The sequence below is a fragment of the Haemaphysalis longicornis genome, unplaced genomic scaffold (genome assembly GCF_048455015.1).
Source record: "Haemaphysalis longicornis isolate Haplotype H1 unplaced genomic scaffold, Haemaphysalis longicornis Haplotype H1 scaffold_7, whole genome shotgun sequence".
NCBI lineage: Eukaryota > Metazoa > Arthropoda > Arachnida > Ixodida > Ixodidae > Haemaphysalis > Haemaphysalis longicornis.
Genome location: NW_027526422.1, coordinates 18,177,739 through 18,196,107, shown reverse-complemented (window position 1 = coordinate 18,196,107; position 18,369 = coordinate 18,177,739). Strand labels below are relative to the sequence as shown.

The following is an 18,369-nucleotide window of genomic DNA, read 5'->3' as shown; positions in this document are numbered from 1 at the left end:
GGGCAAGCGCCGCCACGAGCTCCAGGACTGCCTCATACCCACCAAAAAATATAAAGTCTTCAATGTCTAAATTCCATTTCTTATTCAGAAGCCTCGTTTGATGTAAGATCCGAAATGACGTTGCCTTCTTATCAACAAGGAGGATCAAGAGTTTCTCAGCAACCCCTTTTTGGCTGCGGTTTGAGCACCAAGATGACATGAGGAGACTGCCATCTTTTAATACTGTGCGACTTATCAAAGATTTGCAATGAGGGCCACCTTTGTTTCTCTACCATAAGAGAGGATCAGCATGCGTGGATGTTCGCTGAAATTTTTCTGGCGCCAGGCAGGCTGTGCCTGGGTATCTAAAATGTGCAAGAGGGGAAACCAAGCTCTAATCACTGAAATGAAAAAAAAATTCTTCAGGGCACCTAAGCTCACATGCTTTAAATGTGAAAGCATTATGCTTTCCCTGGAAACACTTATGGAAGACTTATTTGCTGCTATACCACATTTGCGTCTTTCCTTCCGGTCTTTGGCTGTCCTCACTGTATTCTTCTCTACCCGTGTTGTGGCCTTGCTTCCATATTTGTATGTTAGACCACACTTAGCTGGTACAGAAACTCAAAACACATCTTACGTAGCACCTCACATCACGATAATACATACCTGCTCCAGTGGCCCAGTGGCTGAGGACGCGGGTTTGATGCTGACCGTGGTGGCTGCTTTTCAGATGGTGGCGAAAAAGATTTCCGCACGCGTTAAAAGATTCCCAGAGTGTCCAAATTAAAATACGGAGCCCTCCACTACGGTGCGCCTCGTAGCCCAGGCGTAGCTTTGGCTCATTAAACCCCAAGATTATAACTGTTAGTACACCACGATACACAGCGCAAATCACTTTGATAGGCAGACTATTCTCGCGTCCTCCCATTTGGCGGCACTGTAGCGTGGCATACGCACTAGGCACACCTTTGGTCAGCCAAAAACAGGAGGAGCCGTAGCTTATACAGGTAAAGGACTCGTCTTGCACACCAGAGGCCCAGATTCGATTATGACATATACCGGTTTTATTTTGAAACGGATTAATTCACTGTGTTTACAGGAGCCTCCATGGGAAGTTTAACATCAATGCAAGCATTTTTGATATTTGTGCGGTTGACCATTTTTTTTGGTACCATTGCTTGGCCATGTTGCCAATATTGGATTTTCACCTAGTCGGGCATGTAATGATATTTCATTTAAACTGCAGAAACAATCCAAAAAAAGGAGATACAAAGACTCCCTTGGCGCTACAAGGGGAGCACCTGCTCCCCTTACACTCCTGCAGATGCCTATGAGGATATGATGTAGCTCGCATTTCTAACAGAAAACTAGGAGTATTTCACCAGTTCAAGACGACAAATGCTTATACGAGCGTACTGTTGGCATAGATGTCCTTTCAGAAACATATATTTGAAAAGACCAGCCTTTGAACTTTATTCAGGCCTCGAAGAACGCAGTTTTCGACAAAAAGTAGAAGATACTGAGAATATTTAAACTTTTATGCTGCGCAATCTCACCAGTAGCGTCATTGGGGAGGTACTAACACGGAGGAATTGTGTGTTGTAGCACTGCAATGGGGTGGTCACATTGGACAAGAGGCACCCCTAAATTTTTGCAACCGTGTGGTGGTAGGTTTGTCAGCGACAGCCAATGGCACAAGCTAGTCCTTGTGACATCATAGTGGGAGCACAAGGAAGGGACTGGTGCATCACCACTCCTTTCTCTGTTTTCCTTGTTAGCTCAACTGAGTGAAGAAAATAGCAGTCTTGTCAATACACTAACACCCCTGGAACCCTATAGTATGTCTGCTCGAGGTCGATTCTTTCCAAATAAAAAAAAAAAAAAAATTATGAGAACGAACAGGATGGTGCCGTCTGTCTCCTGTCTGTGTTTTCATGTCTTTTTCCAATTTTCCAATCTCTCGTCCACTCAATTTATAGCATGGGCCAACTAGCTTAGCGAGCAGCCTTTTTTCAGTCGATGGCGCTATGCACTTTCTACTACTCTTCCTTTCTTTCTTCTGCTTTTTTTTCCCTTCTTCCTCCCTTGCAGCTTGGACCCACTGCAGTATCGTTTCCAAAGGAAGCCCTAAGCTTCAATCTGCCAGTGGCTTCTTTATATAGCACATAGTACTTCCCCATTTGCTTCTCTACACATCAAAGCACCACACAAAAGCAAAAAGCACGCCTCAAAGCCCTCTGTGTTCTAACTAATCTACCAATTAAGGAACTATTTCTGAAGGTTTTAGGCACCAAAACATATGCTTTTGGGCACGCACGCCATAGTGGAAGGCTACAGATATATTTTAACCAGCCGGACACGAGCCGAAATCTCGCCACACGGGCGATTTTTTTTTTTCTTTTCACGTCCATCAAAGAAATGGCTGCCGCTGCAGGGAATCGAACCCACATCCTTGTGCTCAACAGCACAATGCCTCTGCCACTGAGCCACCACAAAGGGTTAATTGGTCTTACTAGTGTCACTAGATAAGGCTACAAAGTATCGGCACTCTTTTTCTCCTATTGTTCTGTGCCGCCGCCGTAGTAATTGGTCAGTTCACATCACGTGACATTTGTTTACACTGCGACGGTTCATGGGCACCGCCATTTTGTTGTTTATGCGTTTTCTGTCAGTCAACCGTGGTAGTCTCAGCTTGTCCTCCCTGCTCTGTGGCTGCGCACGACTGGCACTGTTCTGAACGCGAATAAAAAATAACGCGCTTCGCATTATTGCAGCAGCAGAAGTGTATCCGAAGATGCCGTTTTGCTGCATTTTCAGCAGTGTTATTTACAAATAACTTCGTCAAAGTTAGCGGTCAGGCCGCAGAAGCGGCAATCTAGCAACACTAATAAACACCAAATGGCCGCCGTTTCTCACTTGCGTGCCTCAGTGACGATACTCTACGTCTTATCTAGTGACACTAGGTCTTACCACGCCGACACCCATGGGTAAAAACCACTATGAGAAGGCCTATGAACCTGACGGCACTATGGAGGCTCTGTAAACTACATACTAAGCAGGGCAGAATTACAACCACCAGAGTCGTAATGAGCTCCTTTATTTTCATAGTAAACACGTGGTGTTCAACAATGACAAAAATGTTCGAAGGAAGAGTGGGTGACGGCTTTCTGGCCTGAAAAGAGAAATACTCGCATACCCTGGGCAACGTGATGACTCTTAAAGTGAAGCATTTTCAGGAGGAAACGTGCAGCGGCACATCATCATTGCTGCCTGCTCAACTTAACGAATCTGTCAAACAGCACAGTGGTCTTCCTGTGGCCTGCCAAGGATTAGATAGACCACAGAGAGCACAAGACATGCAATGTCAGTAAAGTCTTAAGGCATGCTCCTTAATAAGAACATGTCGTTTATCTTTTCATCATCACAATTTCCTTAATCATTGTACAGCGCACAATTTAGAAATCGCATGTACAGATTGCTATGAAATCTGTTTGCATGGAGACTGCTTACAGGTCAACATTAGGTCAGTGTGATAATTTTGCAACTGAAATGTTGCAGATAGCATCACGCAACTGCAACTGCTGAGTGCTGTTTACATCACATCTACATTGTACCCATCAATTAGCTGGCTGCATGCTCCAGCGCTATCATGCATAAATATGTTTTGGCATTCAATAACGATTGAACAACTGGTTCCACTGAACAAAAACTGAGATTTGTTACAGAAAGCAAGACACCATTTTCACAAGGCGCGATTCTAAATGTAATTTCAGCTGGCTAATTCAATGTCTGTCTGGTGTCCTAGACCAGCAGTTTTCATAGGTGCCAACAGTATGTTTATGTGCAACATCTGTACAGCAGCCTGCAACTGTTTCTGACTAGCACATGGTCAGCACAAATGCTCGTATTGCAGGCAATGTATGGAGACAGCTGCAAATGCCATTGTGGCATTATGAAAGAGCTGGCTCGCAGGTGAATGCCACTTGAAGCAAACACCACTGCCTGTTTTCAGTGAGCTTTTTTTTCTTTTTCTTTTCAGTAACCAGGGGGGTTCTAACACAAGCAACCCAACGAAAACAAATGCAGTGTTACTTGGGGGGTGGGCAACTTTTCTTCATCGAGTCCCTGCATTTGCTTCCCCGTTCGCAAAGCAGCGGGGGTGAGGTATGCCCCTGTGCCAGGCGAGTGTTTACCTCAAACCATGCGAAACCCATTCAGCTCACCTAGTCGCACTTGGTGCGAGAGACCTCCAGCATGCGTGAACACTGCATGCCGGTCAAGGCGCCTCGTTGGACACGGAAATCCGCAACGGGTTCATGCGCTCCGGTGCCGATTTGCTCTGCCTGAGCTTCTCCAGCTTGGATCGCAAGTCAGTGCCCGCCATCCTCACAGTCGACAGAATTCGGTGCGGGTCTTCCTCGTCGCCTTCGTCGTCTTCGTCGTCCCGCCTGCCCCTCCTCGACCCCAACCCTGGCCTCCCCTCGAACCCGAAGTCACGGCCGAAGATGCTGCCGTAGGCGTCCTCGGCGGGGTTGTAGTCGTCCCGCAAGTTCGGGTCGTCCAGGTCGACATAGTGAGAACGCCTCGGGGGCAGGAACCGGTCCCGGTCGTCAGCGCCTAGGTCCTCGTCGTCGTCATCGTCGTCGTCGTCCCTCTTGGTGAACAGGTTGGCCCGGCCACCAGACAGCCGGTCCCAGACGCTGCTGCCGCTGACACTGGTGCTCAGGGAGCGGCTGAAGGTCTCCTCGTCCGAGGTGGGCGAGTTGCCCGGCGTGGACCACGGGGTCGGAGGCGTCGGCGTGCCCAGGGCACCGGGCCTGAGGAGCAACCCAAGACGACGTTCACTTAATAAACAAGAGAAACTGCTGCTAGGGCTTAGCTTGTAATGGGCGACTTCATCCTCTCTAGTGGCAGAATTCCTCGCTTCTACCGCCATCACAGCAAAAATATGCACGAAATGCAGGTACAGCATGCAAGAGGTACCGTGAATACTGGATTCTAACGCGCACCTCTCTTTTGGGTAAATATTACACCTTAAATTGCATGCGTGTTACAACCAGCCCAAACAGCTCTAGTAGTTGCTTATCATGATTGACATAGCAGGGCACCCATAATAATCTTGCACGAGCAAAGCATCGAAGATTTCGCGGCTGGCTCGTGGCAGCGCCAAAATACTACCCCCCAAAAAACGCGACTAAGGTTTATCTTTTCATGCAGAAGGAAGACAGCTACTGCATGCAAAGTACTGCACACTGCAGCAACGCACATGCACAAGAAGCAACTATATCGCTGGAGTAGGTGGTGGTTGGGGGCATGTTATCTGCAAAGGGAGCATGCAGCTGGTGCGAGGGGGTCTACAGGGCCTCGCTTCTTGTGTAGATAAAAATTCAAAACAAACTCTAGCAGGTACCAAGTGCCCGTTTTTAGGCCCACGCTTTTCCATAGTTTTCCTGACGAAAGGGTAAAGAGCAGCTGACACACTACTAGTGCCATGCAGTGCAGCTCATCATCATTATGAACAACCCAATAGGTCCCCCGCAGGATGAAGGCCTCTCTCATCGACCTCCAACAGCTCCTATCTCGTGCCGCTCGAGTCCATTCTTCTCATCTGAAATTCCTCATTTATTTCTCCATCGAGTAATTGGCCTTCCCCTTCTTCTAGACCAGTGTCCACTCTAGTGTCCACTCGGTCACCCTGATCGACGCTACTATGCGTTTAATGCCTGACAAGTTGGACAGTGAAGGCGGCTCCATTGACGGGTATAAAGAGAAGTGTACACAGATAAGTGGCAAGCAGGAAACATTTCTCCGTCAATGTCTGAGCTGATGCCACCATAGTGTGCAAAGAACAGCACTCACTCAACCCCAGGAATCCTTGGATGGGCCGGACCAGTCATTGACAAACATGGAATGAAACACTTAAGCAACTGGAACCTTCTGAGGCCCAGAAAAGGCGGAACAAGGTGAAACACTGTTCGACCACTACACACCACTGTCACACACACACTGCAACGATGATGACCGGAGTGGTGAGGATAACGGGCAAGGCCACGCACCTCTTCCCGCGCCGCTGCTTCTCCTCCTCTTCGTCAGCGTACATCCTCATGCGCATCCTCTTCACAGCACGCTGCCTGGCCCCAAGCAGAGATCGGTCCCGGTCACTGTCCTCTGGAAGGCACGGCCCATTTCCCCCACCATCAACACTACTTCCTCGCTCTTTCTTGCCAGCCGGGGAGATGCCATACAAGATTTCCGCTTGCTTCCTCAGTTGGCTGCCCCACTTCCAAGTAACAGTGCTTAAACGACAAGCTGAGTGTACACAGTGGTAGCAGCCCCACTATTTTTACTGCTCTCATGCGGGGCAGTGTAATGCACACAGCAGACTTAATTAATCAGAAAAGCTCGTACGCAGAGAATCTATGCCTGACCCAGCCAGAGTGTCTACGACCTAAAACACTTTAAGTCAGCTAAGCCAGGAAACAGCCTCCCCTTTCATTTTTCTTTATTTGGTCAAAAGGTCAAAACCTTATGTATACATAGCATGGCTGATGAGTTAAAAACAAAATTAAGCTCCTTATTTCTGCTTAAGTACTGCCAAGCGTAAAACATTCAACTCTTCAGCTTAGGGGATATTTTCCCCAAGTCTGCTTAGTAGTACAGCAAACACTGCAGAGGGAGAAAACACAACGCACCCCCTGTGTCCATGGATCTGGCACTGCCCAAGGCAAAAGAGGCGCTTTTGGCCTCCCGCATCCTGCGTTTCCGAGAGTTGCTGATGAGGCCCGTCATGCCTGCAACGACGACAGGGCAAGCAAGCCAAGCACCACACCGTAAGAGACGCACACGCCAAGGCCAGACAGGGCTGTCAACTCAACGAAAGCAGGCAAAGCATGGGCCTCTACAACTATCAGCCCAAGACTCGCTGCGAACGGCCCAAAATACAACACACCATCCGTTTTTGTTTTTAAGGCACAGTTGTTGCTGTCACTTTCACCAAGATTTTTTTCTGCCCTCTGCCGCCGACAATAATCATCAAAAGCATCTTCCATGATCTGCACACGCACGACCATTAGCAGCAGTTTCAGAAGTTAATGGCCCTCACAAGCAATTCACATTTGATTCACCCAACGTGAGGTGTGGCCACAGACAAGACAGCAGGGGTATTGTTCACTGCTTTTTTGATTTGCCTGCCGAATTGTGATCTTGCGATGAAATGATGGCCACCTTTGCTCGACCATGGTTTGATTGGTGATTAAGGAGCAGAATTTTTCTTTTTCCATGCATGGTTGTGGCACCTCCTGAACGAGGGGAACTCTCACACTACTTGTGGACCATCCAGAATGGGTAAATTGAGGGGCTTGCAGGGGTTTCGATAGTAGGGCCCACTCACCTCCGTAGTTGGGGTTGCCATACTTCTTATAGTACTCGCTTTGTTTCTCTGCTCCAGGCATCTTTTTGTCATCTGTGGAGAAGAGGTGCAACATGCATTACTCCTCCAGGCTGGCACTAGACAACACATCAGCAATGCCCCCGATATGCAACACACATCTGCAACCTACTACTGGGGGCCTTACCACTGGGTACCCAAGACCACTTTCAGCAAAAGTGCAAGACCCAGTGACAGCCAACCTGCTCCGATAACATCTGTTATCAATTAGCAACAAAAAGGGAAACTGACAAGCCTGATCCTGCCATGCTGCTGTTTGTATCAAGGGGAATTCCCTTTGTGTTTAATCTGAGCATCTTGAAAGCCAAAGTTCCTTTTATTTCTGCAGGTACCAAGTGGCAAAGTAAAAAAAAGAAGTCGGTAGCCGTGAGGGAGTAGCCCTTCGATGTGCGTAGGTTTCACTTCAGCTGAAATCATGGTTGCCCAAGGTTTTCATGCTGTGAACAGCTACGTGGCATGAAATCAGTAGATATTGCAATTTGCCAAACCGACTTGTAGGTGTTGCACAGCGTGTCTTCATACGAGCAAGCGTGAAGGCTGCTTGCCTTGCAGTGTGGGCAGGCAAAAAGCACTCACTACAGCAGATCGAAAAAAAAAAAGGGAGGGGGGGGGGGGGGGGGGCACTGGGCATCCTGGCAGTCGTATCTCGCGGCCCAATTCAGGCACTGCGGTGCAGGATGGCTCTGATAAACGAGTTGGTGCAACAGGGGTGGTTCAGCGCAGGTAAACAAGTTCCGCGCTCAATGGCCGAATGGCGCAGCTGTTCCACCCTGCTGCTATTATTCATGTCTATTGATGCCAGGGCCTGTTGTGTTTTTTCTGCGAGATGTAGATGCATGCGCAGACACCGTGGGCACTGTCATGGTGGCTTGCAGTGCTGCCAAGAGAAGAAATCGTCTGCTAAACTTTTATGTGAATACCATCTATATAGGATGGTTGCGTGTGTATGTATGGCTGTGTGCGCTGCTTTGTTTCCTTGCTTTTTTTTTTAGGAAGAATACCTATACCGTATAAGGCGGAATACAAGTCGAGATTTTTTACCTGAATATTTTCCCCTCGATCTTTATGGCAGTCTGTGACATAATGTTAGTTGTTATCCGGCAACTGGGCAGCCCCATCAAGCACATCCAAATCACAAAGGCACCATCGCCGCCACAATTAAGTATACACGTTGCCGTCTTTGTCTTGTTGCTTCTCTCGCTGTCAGTGAACATGTGTGTGCTATTTCTGGCTCAAAGAGTTTAGGCACTTGGTGCCAGTTCACCACAGCATTCAAAAGAAAAGTTGGCGAGAATGTCAAAGCCAGCGGCAACATGTCTGCCTTGCGCCAGTTCAGCGTCACCTAAAAAAGTGTATGCTATGGGCGTAAGCTGAAAGGCAGCTCTTGGTATGCAACGCTAGGCAGTCTTCATTTCGTGAGCACTGCTCTGTGACCTGGAACTTAAGTATAAGGCGGTGACTTTTGCCCACGAGCGTCGTGCCACATCTCTGCGAATGGATAACCCAAAACCCTCACTGGCCGCCTGCACAGACTGGATCATGCTACGGTCTGCACTCAAGTGTCCCATGCTTTGTGCTGCATAAGCCATTCCCGCATAAGTGCCACATAAGCTATTCCTGTGACTGCACCAAGGAGACTTGCTGGGCGGGTGACAACCAGCCAGAAGCAGCCGCCCGACAACATTTCAGACAGCCCCACGAGTAAAACGAGATTAAACGAGTAATACCCTAAATAAAACGACGTTGTACACATAATTATTTTTTTTTTTTCATTATCTGGCTACAAGGTCCTATATTCTGCATTAAAGGGTAGATGTTTCTTTCTCTTCCTTTTGAGGAAACATGTATAAAATGTGCTGATGACTTTTTAGACCTCTGTCTGTCTGTCTGCTCTCTCTCTATCTCTCTCCAGGTGAGTGCGTGTATGTGTAATTGCATTGGGCAAGGGGCACTACTGTTGCATATTCATCCCCCCCCCCCCTTCAAAAATAAATTTCTGGCTACTCACTGGGCTGATATATGTATTCTTAAGGTAAGCCAAGAGATTTGGCAAACATGCAACTGCAAACAGTGAATTTTACCAAATTACACATGCTAAATGAAGTACACTTTTGTACGAGCCTGTAAAAAAAATAAAATACAGTTTGCAACCAACTGCTACAGAATGGTGCAATCTGTCAGTAGGCATTACACGAGTGCGAGCATTATGCGAGTGAACATGGTATATGATATAGTACCTGGCTTGGCTTTGCAGTGGGTTCAATTCATCCTACCGCATCAGCTACGATGTACACAGGAGTGTTGTGCACTCGTTACTTACACTTGTTTGAAAAACGGAGAAGCAGCATCTTGGTCTTGGGGTGTGGTGCGATGGCCCGGCGCCATTCCCCGGGTGGCACCGGCACGCCCACGTCGGAGACGTCCACTTCATCACGCCTGGGGCCCTTGGCTGGGGACGGCTCGGGCTGGATCACCGAGTCGTCACCGAAATCATCATCCGACATCACCACCACCTCCTCACTTCCATCTCCACCTGGGGCAGAGAAAAGACACAGTGGAGTAGGCTGCAGGGCCGGAACCTGCAGCAAGCCTATTGGGTGAGCCCCTGAACACTAAACGACTTGAACAAACAATCAGCTTCCAAATTACCGTGCTTCCAGTACCGGTATCCGGATTTGCTTATGCAAATTAGCAGCTTTTGGTCATAATTTCAGCGGACTTTGCTGTTTTCAGCATGTCACACACAGGTAAGTGTGCCTCAGGACTAAATCCAGCTGCCCAACATGATCTCACTGGGACTACCTCATGAAAAAATGTTGCTACGTTGCTGGGCCTCTCTTCCTGTACATGACGTACTTTGTTTAGCGCTATCTGCGTTATATTTGCATTCAGGTCTAATGAAACAAATCTCAGGTTGCAAGCATTATATTTTGCAAGGCAGGCCGTAGAATACATTATCCCAGGCAGCTGCCGTAGTGCGTGCTATGCTCTCGGTTCCCTTCAAAGGGGCTATGCTGGGCCTACAACAAAGCACCGGAAGCATGCACAGGCTGCGTACATACCTACACAGTGATAGAAGCAAGAAATATCACAATTCACCAGCAGCTGCTAATGCATCCATAGCCCCCATACCCTCCCCTCAAGGGCGAGGGTGCAGAGCTCACCCTCTGACGAACGCCGGCGGCCCTCCACGACTGCACTGGCGGCCGCCGCCGCTGGCTCAGGCCGGTTCAGCGGAGACACGCAGCTGGCCGAAGGGGGCTTGGCCGCCTCCCCCGGTGGGGGAGTGCCCTCCCGGGCCTTGGACTTCACCAGCAGGGGACGGCTCAGCTCGTCCAGAGCACGCGCTGCGTCCTGGTTACGCTCCCACACCACGTTGCCTGCAAGGGAGGGGGGGAGGAGGGAACAATGGGGGCAGACAGCCATTTCTTTGTGTCTCAAAGCCAGTCAGGAACAAGTTGTAATACACCCCCATCGCCTGATATGTTTTTGAGACCTTGTAGTGACAAGGCCAGAATAACACCGTTAACGTAATGCTTCTAACACACTAAAGCATTTAGGATAATTCAATGCAGCTGTTAGTAAAAAAACATAAAATGCTAAGGGTCTACAATTCATGAGGGAGCTACAAAAAAGTTATGCACACCAGATTAGATGATAGACTACAGGATCAGTTTTTGAACTGCAGCATTGAATTTGATCATATTTTTGGGCCATTTTATTCCTATGTCATTTGGACACTTAAAGGGACACTAAAGTAAATTTGCCAAGCTCCTGTATTGCCAAGCGTAGACTGGCTCAACTAAACACACTTTTCATCGTGTATCCGGTCGATATGGTGATATTTATTTTACAAAGCCTGAAAGAAGAAAAATTACCATGCGCGGTCTGCAGCAGCTACACCTATTAAAGCAGTGACGTCCATATGAGATGCAATGTGATTGGTCAATGTCTAAGATTAGAATTCAAACCAGTTTCATTTTCGGTTCTGTGAAACAACATGCTCGGCATCTGACGTTATCGTTGGCTGGTCATTCCCAATATCTCAGCAATCGGCATACCGTGCTTTTGCCATGTTGTCGGCTGTAAAATGTGTCAGATAAGCCTACCAGCATGGCTTGGAATCGTAACAATCACTAGCCGAGGAATACGCAGTGGATGAATGCCCTCTGCCTCACTGGAGACACTCAAATGCAATTTGCTTTTCCCTTATCTTTGGAGCTTTCCTGGCTCGTGCCTGTATTGTAAGAGCCGTGTTCGCAACAGGCCAAGGGTCAGCTTATTCAGGACTGTGCCCCCAAGCAGACGGTGCTTATGGCAACACCACGCCAACAAAAACTCACCAGCGCGTCAGTGTCAGTCTGCATGTGTTCTGCGAACTCGCTCGTGGAGCAATGAAACATTACAGCCCCAAAATTGTGAATTCAGAATAAAAAACACTTTCCAAAAACAAATTAATCAACTTAAAAAAAAAAGGCACTGTGGGGGATTCGAACTCGTGAATTGCAAAACAACAAACCTAAGGCTTCAGACCACTCGGTAATAAGCCAACGCTGTTGTGAATGGAAATATAAGGTATATATTGTATAGCCTGCTCACATTTATCTTTAGATTTAGCATTCCAAGCAGCCTAGATTACTATTTCTTAAATAACACTTGAGCAGTAAGTGTCCCCCAAATTCCCACGAATATCTCATCTCATTTCTAGCAACTGCGTTCCTTAGGCTTTTAGAAAAGCAATCGCAAATGTGTGGTCATGCTGCTGGCCACTGTGCTAGTTCACCCAGTGCAAAAAGTGCTTCCTGCATCTTGGTTTTATGCTGTAAATTAAAGTTTTAATTGATTGTAATTCCTCCGTACCTATATTGACTTTGCTGACTCCTCTGCCACCTATAATTGGCCTTAGGCTTTTCTAATAGCGTACCAGTCAGCGAAGGGTCGCATGTGCGCTTGTGTGGAGCACCTGGAATTAGAGCTTGAAACAGTCTACAATCTAACAAACTAAAGGCACATTCTTCCAGGCACAGACGTGTCGTGGCTTCGTTTCAACTCGTTTTCTCGTTTCAACTCGTTTTAACGTCATAAGAAACTCATAGGGAATCAGCAAGGAGGATGTAGAGTTGCGTAAATGCAGCGAGAGTGGTCGAAATATGGTCTAGAGACTCCAGACTTCAATATGCACTGGTAATCCTGCTATGTTTACAAATCACTTCAGTGTCCTTTTAACTGTTTCCTTCTGAGTACACCCCAATTGATTGCCAATTATAAACCATTATCTATGGCACACACACGAGAAAGAAATTCTCAGACCCCTGGAAAATATGAATTCCCTATTCTAAGGAGACAGTTGAGGTGAACTCTGTTACAGTAAATTTATGGCTACTTTTGAACAAGGCTAACAGATTTTTGTTGAGTTGTATGAACCAGAGTCCACAGCACATACAAAATTCAATTATCCCCCTTAAGCGTGGAAACGCAACTTTTATATGTCAGCCCAAGAGCACTACCCTGTCCACATGCCATTTTATTTGCAACCACGTTACATTTATCGTGAATCCCCCTCCCTCAAATTGAAGGTCCTTGACTATTTTTAACAAGCCTAGCCTGCACTCAAACCTATGCTTAACTTTCTTCAACTGGGCACAATATCTACGGTCTGAGCTAGGCTCACCAATAGTATTAAAGGATTAAGTCCGCATTCATACAAAATTGGTAAGCTTTCCACAACCAAATATCCTACACACAGGACCCACAGTAAAGCAATAAAACACAAGACAAAAAATGAGCTGCGGATATAAAAACAAAGTCGTTAAAAATTACTGCACGAGTCTAAGAGTGACACTGAAATGAATTTGTGAAACTTATTTGCAGCTGAATTATGTTAGTCTGGATGGAGTCTTGGCTTATCTGTAATGCTGCCTTGCAAACTACTGCAGTGACCTCACATTGTTTCAAATTGTCTTGATGCTACCTAAGCCTTCAAAATTTTGATTTTCATCTATCCTACGGTAAGTGACTGTATTGTGTTTGTTCACACACAAGTGTACAGGTATGACACCCTTGCGTGAGCCTCCCTGCTGTTTGCTTTGTGTTTTTGTTTGTCTCTCGCTACTGCATTAGCACGTTTTCTCTATTCTCAGAGCGCACGTTGGCAAGGCACAAGCAGGCAGGACTTACAGGCATAGTCGTTGATCCAGTCAATGGACGCTGGTTCGTAGCTCTTGAAGTACTCCAGCACATCATCAGTGCTCATGTCAGTCACACCTCTTACGTGCACTGCATTTAGCCTGGTTCCTGGGACGATTAAAATGAAAGGCAATAAAATCCGTCAAACTAGAAAAGAACCCCCAGTGCAATTTTTGTCAACCCATGCACACACAAAGTTTAAATCTTCTGTGACGACACTGCAAAGGCCTTTCATGATGTGGAATATAAATTGACGAAAACAATAAGCACAAAGCAAGCTAGCCTGGGCAGGATTGCGTTTCACCATTTTGCTAATCCCATCATTTTAAACTGAAAAGTTGTAAGAAGATGGCAGACTCAACATGTGAAGCAATAAAAGGGGCAAACTTTATTCTCTATTTTTATGAAGCATTTAATACTTAATAACGGCTGATATTTGTGATGCCGCCAACAAGCATCCTGCAGGCTGGTAAACATCCTGTACCATCCAGAACAGCCCTAAATTAAATAGAAGGCCCAAAATTTTTCGTTTGCATATGGTGCCTGTCATATTTTCAACAGTTTAACCATTACTAGTGATCATTTCGCTACTTTTTGGCCTGCTAAGGGTTCTCCATTTGCCTGTCTGGATGGAGCATAACCACTCACAGCTTGCTCTGTGTGTTTCTCTGAATAGGTTTTACTGCCCATTACTTTTACGACAGTGTTTTGTACTATTCTGCAGAAGTGATGTCCATGGACCTTGGAAACATTAACCCTACATTAACCCCAGAGACAACACACAGCCTTGCTTCATTCGAAGGATTACCATGCTGAAGCAAGGAACTTGCTACATTCCCCGACGAGGTCATAGGTACAAGCCTCAGCTAACCGATTAATATCAGAGAAAGCAACAAAATAAAGCGTACCACTGGCTTGCAAAATGAACTAACTTTACACAAAAAAAAATTTAAACTGAGAGTTTTGCACTATGGTGTAAGACTACAGTTTATTTTGGACTGCCTGGGTATTTTTAAACATGCACTGAAACCTTGTGCACATGGATAATTTTGTTTCGTACCAGCACCAACAAAAAGAAATATTTAAACTCAGAGTTTTGCACTATGGTGTAAGACTTACTACAGTTTATTTTGGACTGCCTGCGTATTTTTAAACGTGCACTGAAACCTTGTGCACATGGATAATTTTGTTTCGTACCAGCACAGAAAAAAAAAAAATATATATATTAAACTGAGAGTTTTGCACTATGGTGTAAGACTACAGTTCATTTTGGACTGCCTGCGCATTTTTAAAAATGTGCACTGAAACCTTGTCCACATGGATACTTTTGTTTCGTACCAGCACCAAAAAAAAAAATTTAAACTGAGAGTTTTGCACTATGGTGTAAGACTACAGTTTATTTTGGACTGCCTGCGTATTTTTAAACGTGCACTGAAACCTTGTGCACATGGATAATTTTGTTTCGTACCAGCACCAAACAAACAACCAAAAAAGAACAGCGATTAAGGGGTGCAGCTGGGCTAGCTTGTGACGTGCATCCTGCGCCATCACTAGTACTGAAGACACACAAACAATAGGAGCAGGGGATGGGATGAACTTTAGACAACTGAACGTTAACCATAGGACAGCATCCAAATTATGGGGGGAGTAAAACACCTGACAGCCATGCAACCAAACGCGTGAAAGAATAATGTGCTTGCGCACCAGGCAGGTTTTCCCTCAAGCACAATCTTTGCTTGAATGTGAGTGAGAATCCATGCTCACATAAATTCCTTTCTTTTATCGTGCAGCCAGCCTTGAAGGCTTCCTGGACAGTGTGCATGGCAAATCTACCCAAGACCTTCATGGTAGTGGATGCTAGGGTGTGCTTGTACCGGCCACATTAGTCAGTTTTCACACTGCATGACAAGTAGTTCAGTTGAGGCTTCAGCTGGTGTGCAAATGTCGCCTGCTTAAGACTCCAGCATGCACTAGCATATTTTTCTAGAAATTGGTAGATTCGCCACACAAAGTAGCCAGGAAGTCCCCAAGGCCTTAAAAATTAGCACACGAGGTATTCACACAGTTTGTTTAACCCTTTCAGGCAAAGCCATTGAACTTAAGGTTAAACCTGGGTGGCGTGCAAGTGCAGTAATCATTTAGGGTGTTTGGTTATGTGGTTTCAATGAGTTCAACAACACACTCACAGGTTGACTGCGGTTAAAGTTTGGCCTGCAAAACGGTCATTCATTTGTCACGCTGTGGAAACGGCGCACTGCCTGTGCACTTATAATGCTAGTACAATCTCTGCCTCAAGATGTCACAGCGTGCAGAAGAAACAAGCAGAATTCCAGGCCCAATACGCACCTCCCGGTCTCCTTGGGTCAACCCCAAGACTCCTGTAGAGTTCGGCATACTGGACCATGTAGGCTTCAGGGTCGTCGCTGTCATCGGCCGCCATTTCCTGGCAAAAGTTTACGCAAGGCTTAAAAGTAGAGCAAAACAATGTATGGAAGACTAAGGTACACGCGAACTACCTGGAGCAACATGGTGATGCCTTTCATCTACATAGCAGGTTGCTGATACCTGTTGCGTCAACCATTTTTTGGCAAGCACAAGCACTTCTTGCTTCATATGGTCCACATTTTAGTCAGCCAATCTTTAGTGGCACAAACAAAATTGCTTAGGCTAAGAAAAAAAATGTTTTGGAAGAGCCTTTAGACTCTACATGTCAAGAAACAATTCCACATGCTGCAGTTGCCAGATAAACGGCTGCAGGGCTTCGCCATCAGTGCAAAGGAGGACAGAGAGTTGGGCTCAAAGATGGCACTTTTCAAGGAAGAATGTGCACTTGTGTACTAGCAGCACATTCTAAACTAATACTTGGGTGGATGCACTGATATCTGTTTTGACCACCTGCATTTAATTGCGTGGCTCTAGTTCTGAGGACACACACAACCGTTTAACATGTTCCTCCCTAATTTAAACATTTCCAATGCTGTCAAAGATCCAATAACTGATTCAATGCTTATCCTTTACGTTTGTACTATTGTGTCAGCTGATGAAAATGCAGTCAACGGGAGAATAAACTTGCATTGTTGTGAAAATTTTACACTTGGCTTCATTACGGGACACTTTGCATAAAGACTGTCTTCCAGCCAACGCTTTATGCTAAATTCAATCTAAATTTTACCTAAAGCTGCATCCTCAAAAATTTCTTTTCACTTGATATATTCTTGGTAGCCCACCCTTTTCAACAGAACCGGCACATCTTCAGCCAAAGGTTGGAAAAATCAACTAGAAATTTAGACATTTCTAAAAGCTGGTTTGGTTCAGGTTTGTCACGTTATCACAGTTTCAATTTCAATTCATTTCACGTTGGTTTTCCTATTTTTATTCAATATCCCAGAAAAACAATGCGTTCCAACAATGGCACATTTCGACAATACGACGGAAACTGTGACAAAAAACATAAAGAGCAGTAACATAAGTACAATGCATACAGGCAAAAAAAAAAAAAAGCTGATATGATCTCGAATGCCGGCAATCAAGAAATAAGTGAGGGGAAAGACAGGAATAAGCTTAACAAGCTAGGCGGCCTTCTTCAGCGCAGCGCTGATGCAGACCACGCTTTTACCACCAAAAAAAGCACGTGCGAAAACTTGGTTTTTTGCCTTTTCGCTTCTTTCTTCAATCAAGGGTATTAATAGGGGGCCAAATGTTAACTCGCTACTAAAATGTATTAAATAAGAGAATCGTTGTGCTTAATTGCGTCACCAATGAGCGCAAGTAAAACTGCTATCGTGTTGTGAGAGCCTCTCAGCGACAGCCAGAGACCAGGAAAGACCAACCGGCAGTACCGCTCGAAACTTGAGTAGCTCAGAAGAGGCGAGAAGCTAACGAAGCTACCCACGGCTGCGTTTATTTCTCGGAAATAAAAGCTAACGTAGACGTTTCGCTTCAGTACCACACATATGGCACCGTGCTCGGGTGCCACACCAGCGTAGGTTACGCTGCCCGAACGCAGGTCCGCGGGGCAAACACGGGATGGACACTTACGCCTGGCTGACACATGGGACAAGCAGAGGATGCGGAACTTACGTCGGAGCTCTTGTGAGCGCGGTCGGCCACTCGCGCAGCCACGACGTCCTGCTGCTCCTCGGCGCCTTTCTCCGCCTTGGTGCCCTCGTCCAAGTCCATGCGATCATCATTGTCGGCCTCCAGCAGAGAGTTGCTGTCGACGGCGACCTTAAGGTTAGGCAGCTCCCTTTCGAGTAAAAAATCGGCCATGCTTCGGTCACTTTTCCCTCGTGTGTTGCGACCAGCAAGCTGCAGCAGCTACGAAGAGATGGACTACGTGCGACAGTGGAGAAAGTGGGGGGATTAGGCTATGCTGGCGAGAAGCACCGGGCTGGGTCTCGGGTACGGGCGCTACATCGCCGCACTCGCTCACCGATTGAAAAGCGGCGGGGACCGTGAGAGCTTGCAGAAGACTTAAATCCTTCGCGGCGACGGGTTACCCGTGCCGTAACAAAGCGGATGATAAAAATTTAACCACGCGAAGTCTTCGCAGAGTGCACGTAGAGAAGCTGGCGCACGCAAACAAACAACAGACGCCAGCTTGATTTCTCGATGTCGCTGGGGCTGGCTGCTACGCTGCGCTGAGCAAAGAACCATACATGTAACCTACTTCCGCATATTATATTTTAACAGAAGTGCAATAGAAATTAACTTCGGTATTTTAGAGCCCACATCTGTCACCTAACGCGAACATC

General features: G+C 46.4%; 2 protein-coding genes across 3 annotated transcripts in view; one reads left to right on the top strand and one right to left on the bottom strand.

The window, feature by feature from the left end:
• LOC144144639 (uncharacterized) overlaps window positions 1-1,033 on the top strand; it is a 30,002-nt gene extending 28,969 nt beyond the window's left edge. The window contains exon 9 of the mRNA XM_077676163.1: window positions 2-1,033. Coding sequence (XP_077532289.1) covers window positions 2-70 — 69 coding nt within the window. The 3' untranslated portion in view covers window positions 71-1,033. The remainder of the gene's footprint in view (window position 1) is intronic.
• Window positions 1,034-3,062: 2,029 nt separating this feature from the next.
• Window positions 3,063-18,364, bottom strand: LOC144144636 (uncharacterized). Of its 2 annotated transcripts, XM_077676160.1 has the most exons (10): window positions 18,048-18,364; window positions 17,696-17,947; window positions 15,962-16,058; window positions 13,607-13,723; window positions 10,594-10,809; window positions 9,750-9,962; window positions 7,373-7,444; window positions 6,675-6,773; window positions 6,039-6,150; window positions 3,063-4,799 (listed from the first exon to the last, which is right to left on the bottom strand). In XM_077676160.1, exons 2-10 carry the CDS (start codon window positions 17,882-17,884, stop codon window positions 4,259-4,261), a joined length of 1,656 nt encoding a protein of 551 aa, XP_077532286.1. In that variant the 5' UTR covers window positions 17,885-17,947; window positions 18,048-18,364; the 3' UTR covers window positions 3,063-4,258. The 2 variants fall into 2 exon arrangements, with proteins under 2 accessions (XP_077532286.1, XP_077532285.1); XM_077676159.1 differs by having other exon boundaries at window positions 17,696-18,364.
• Window positions 18,365-18,369: the final 5 nt, after the last annotated feature.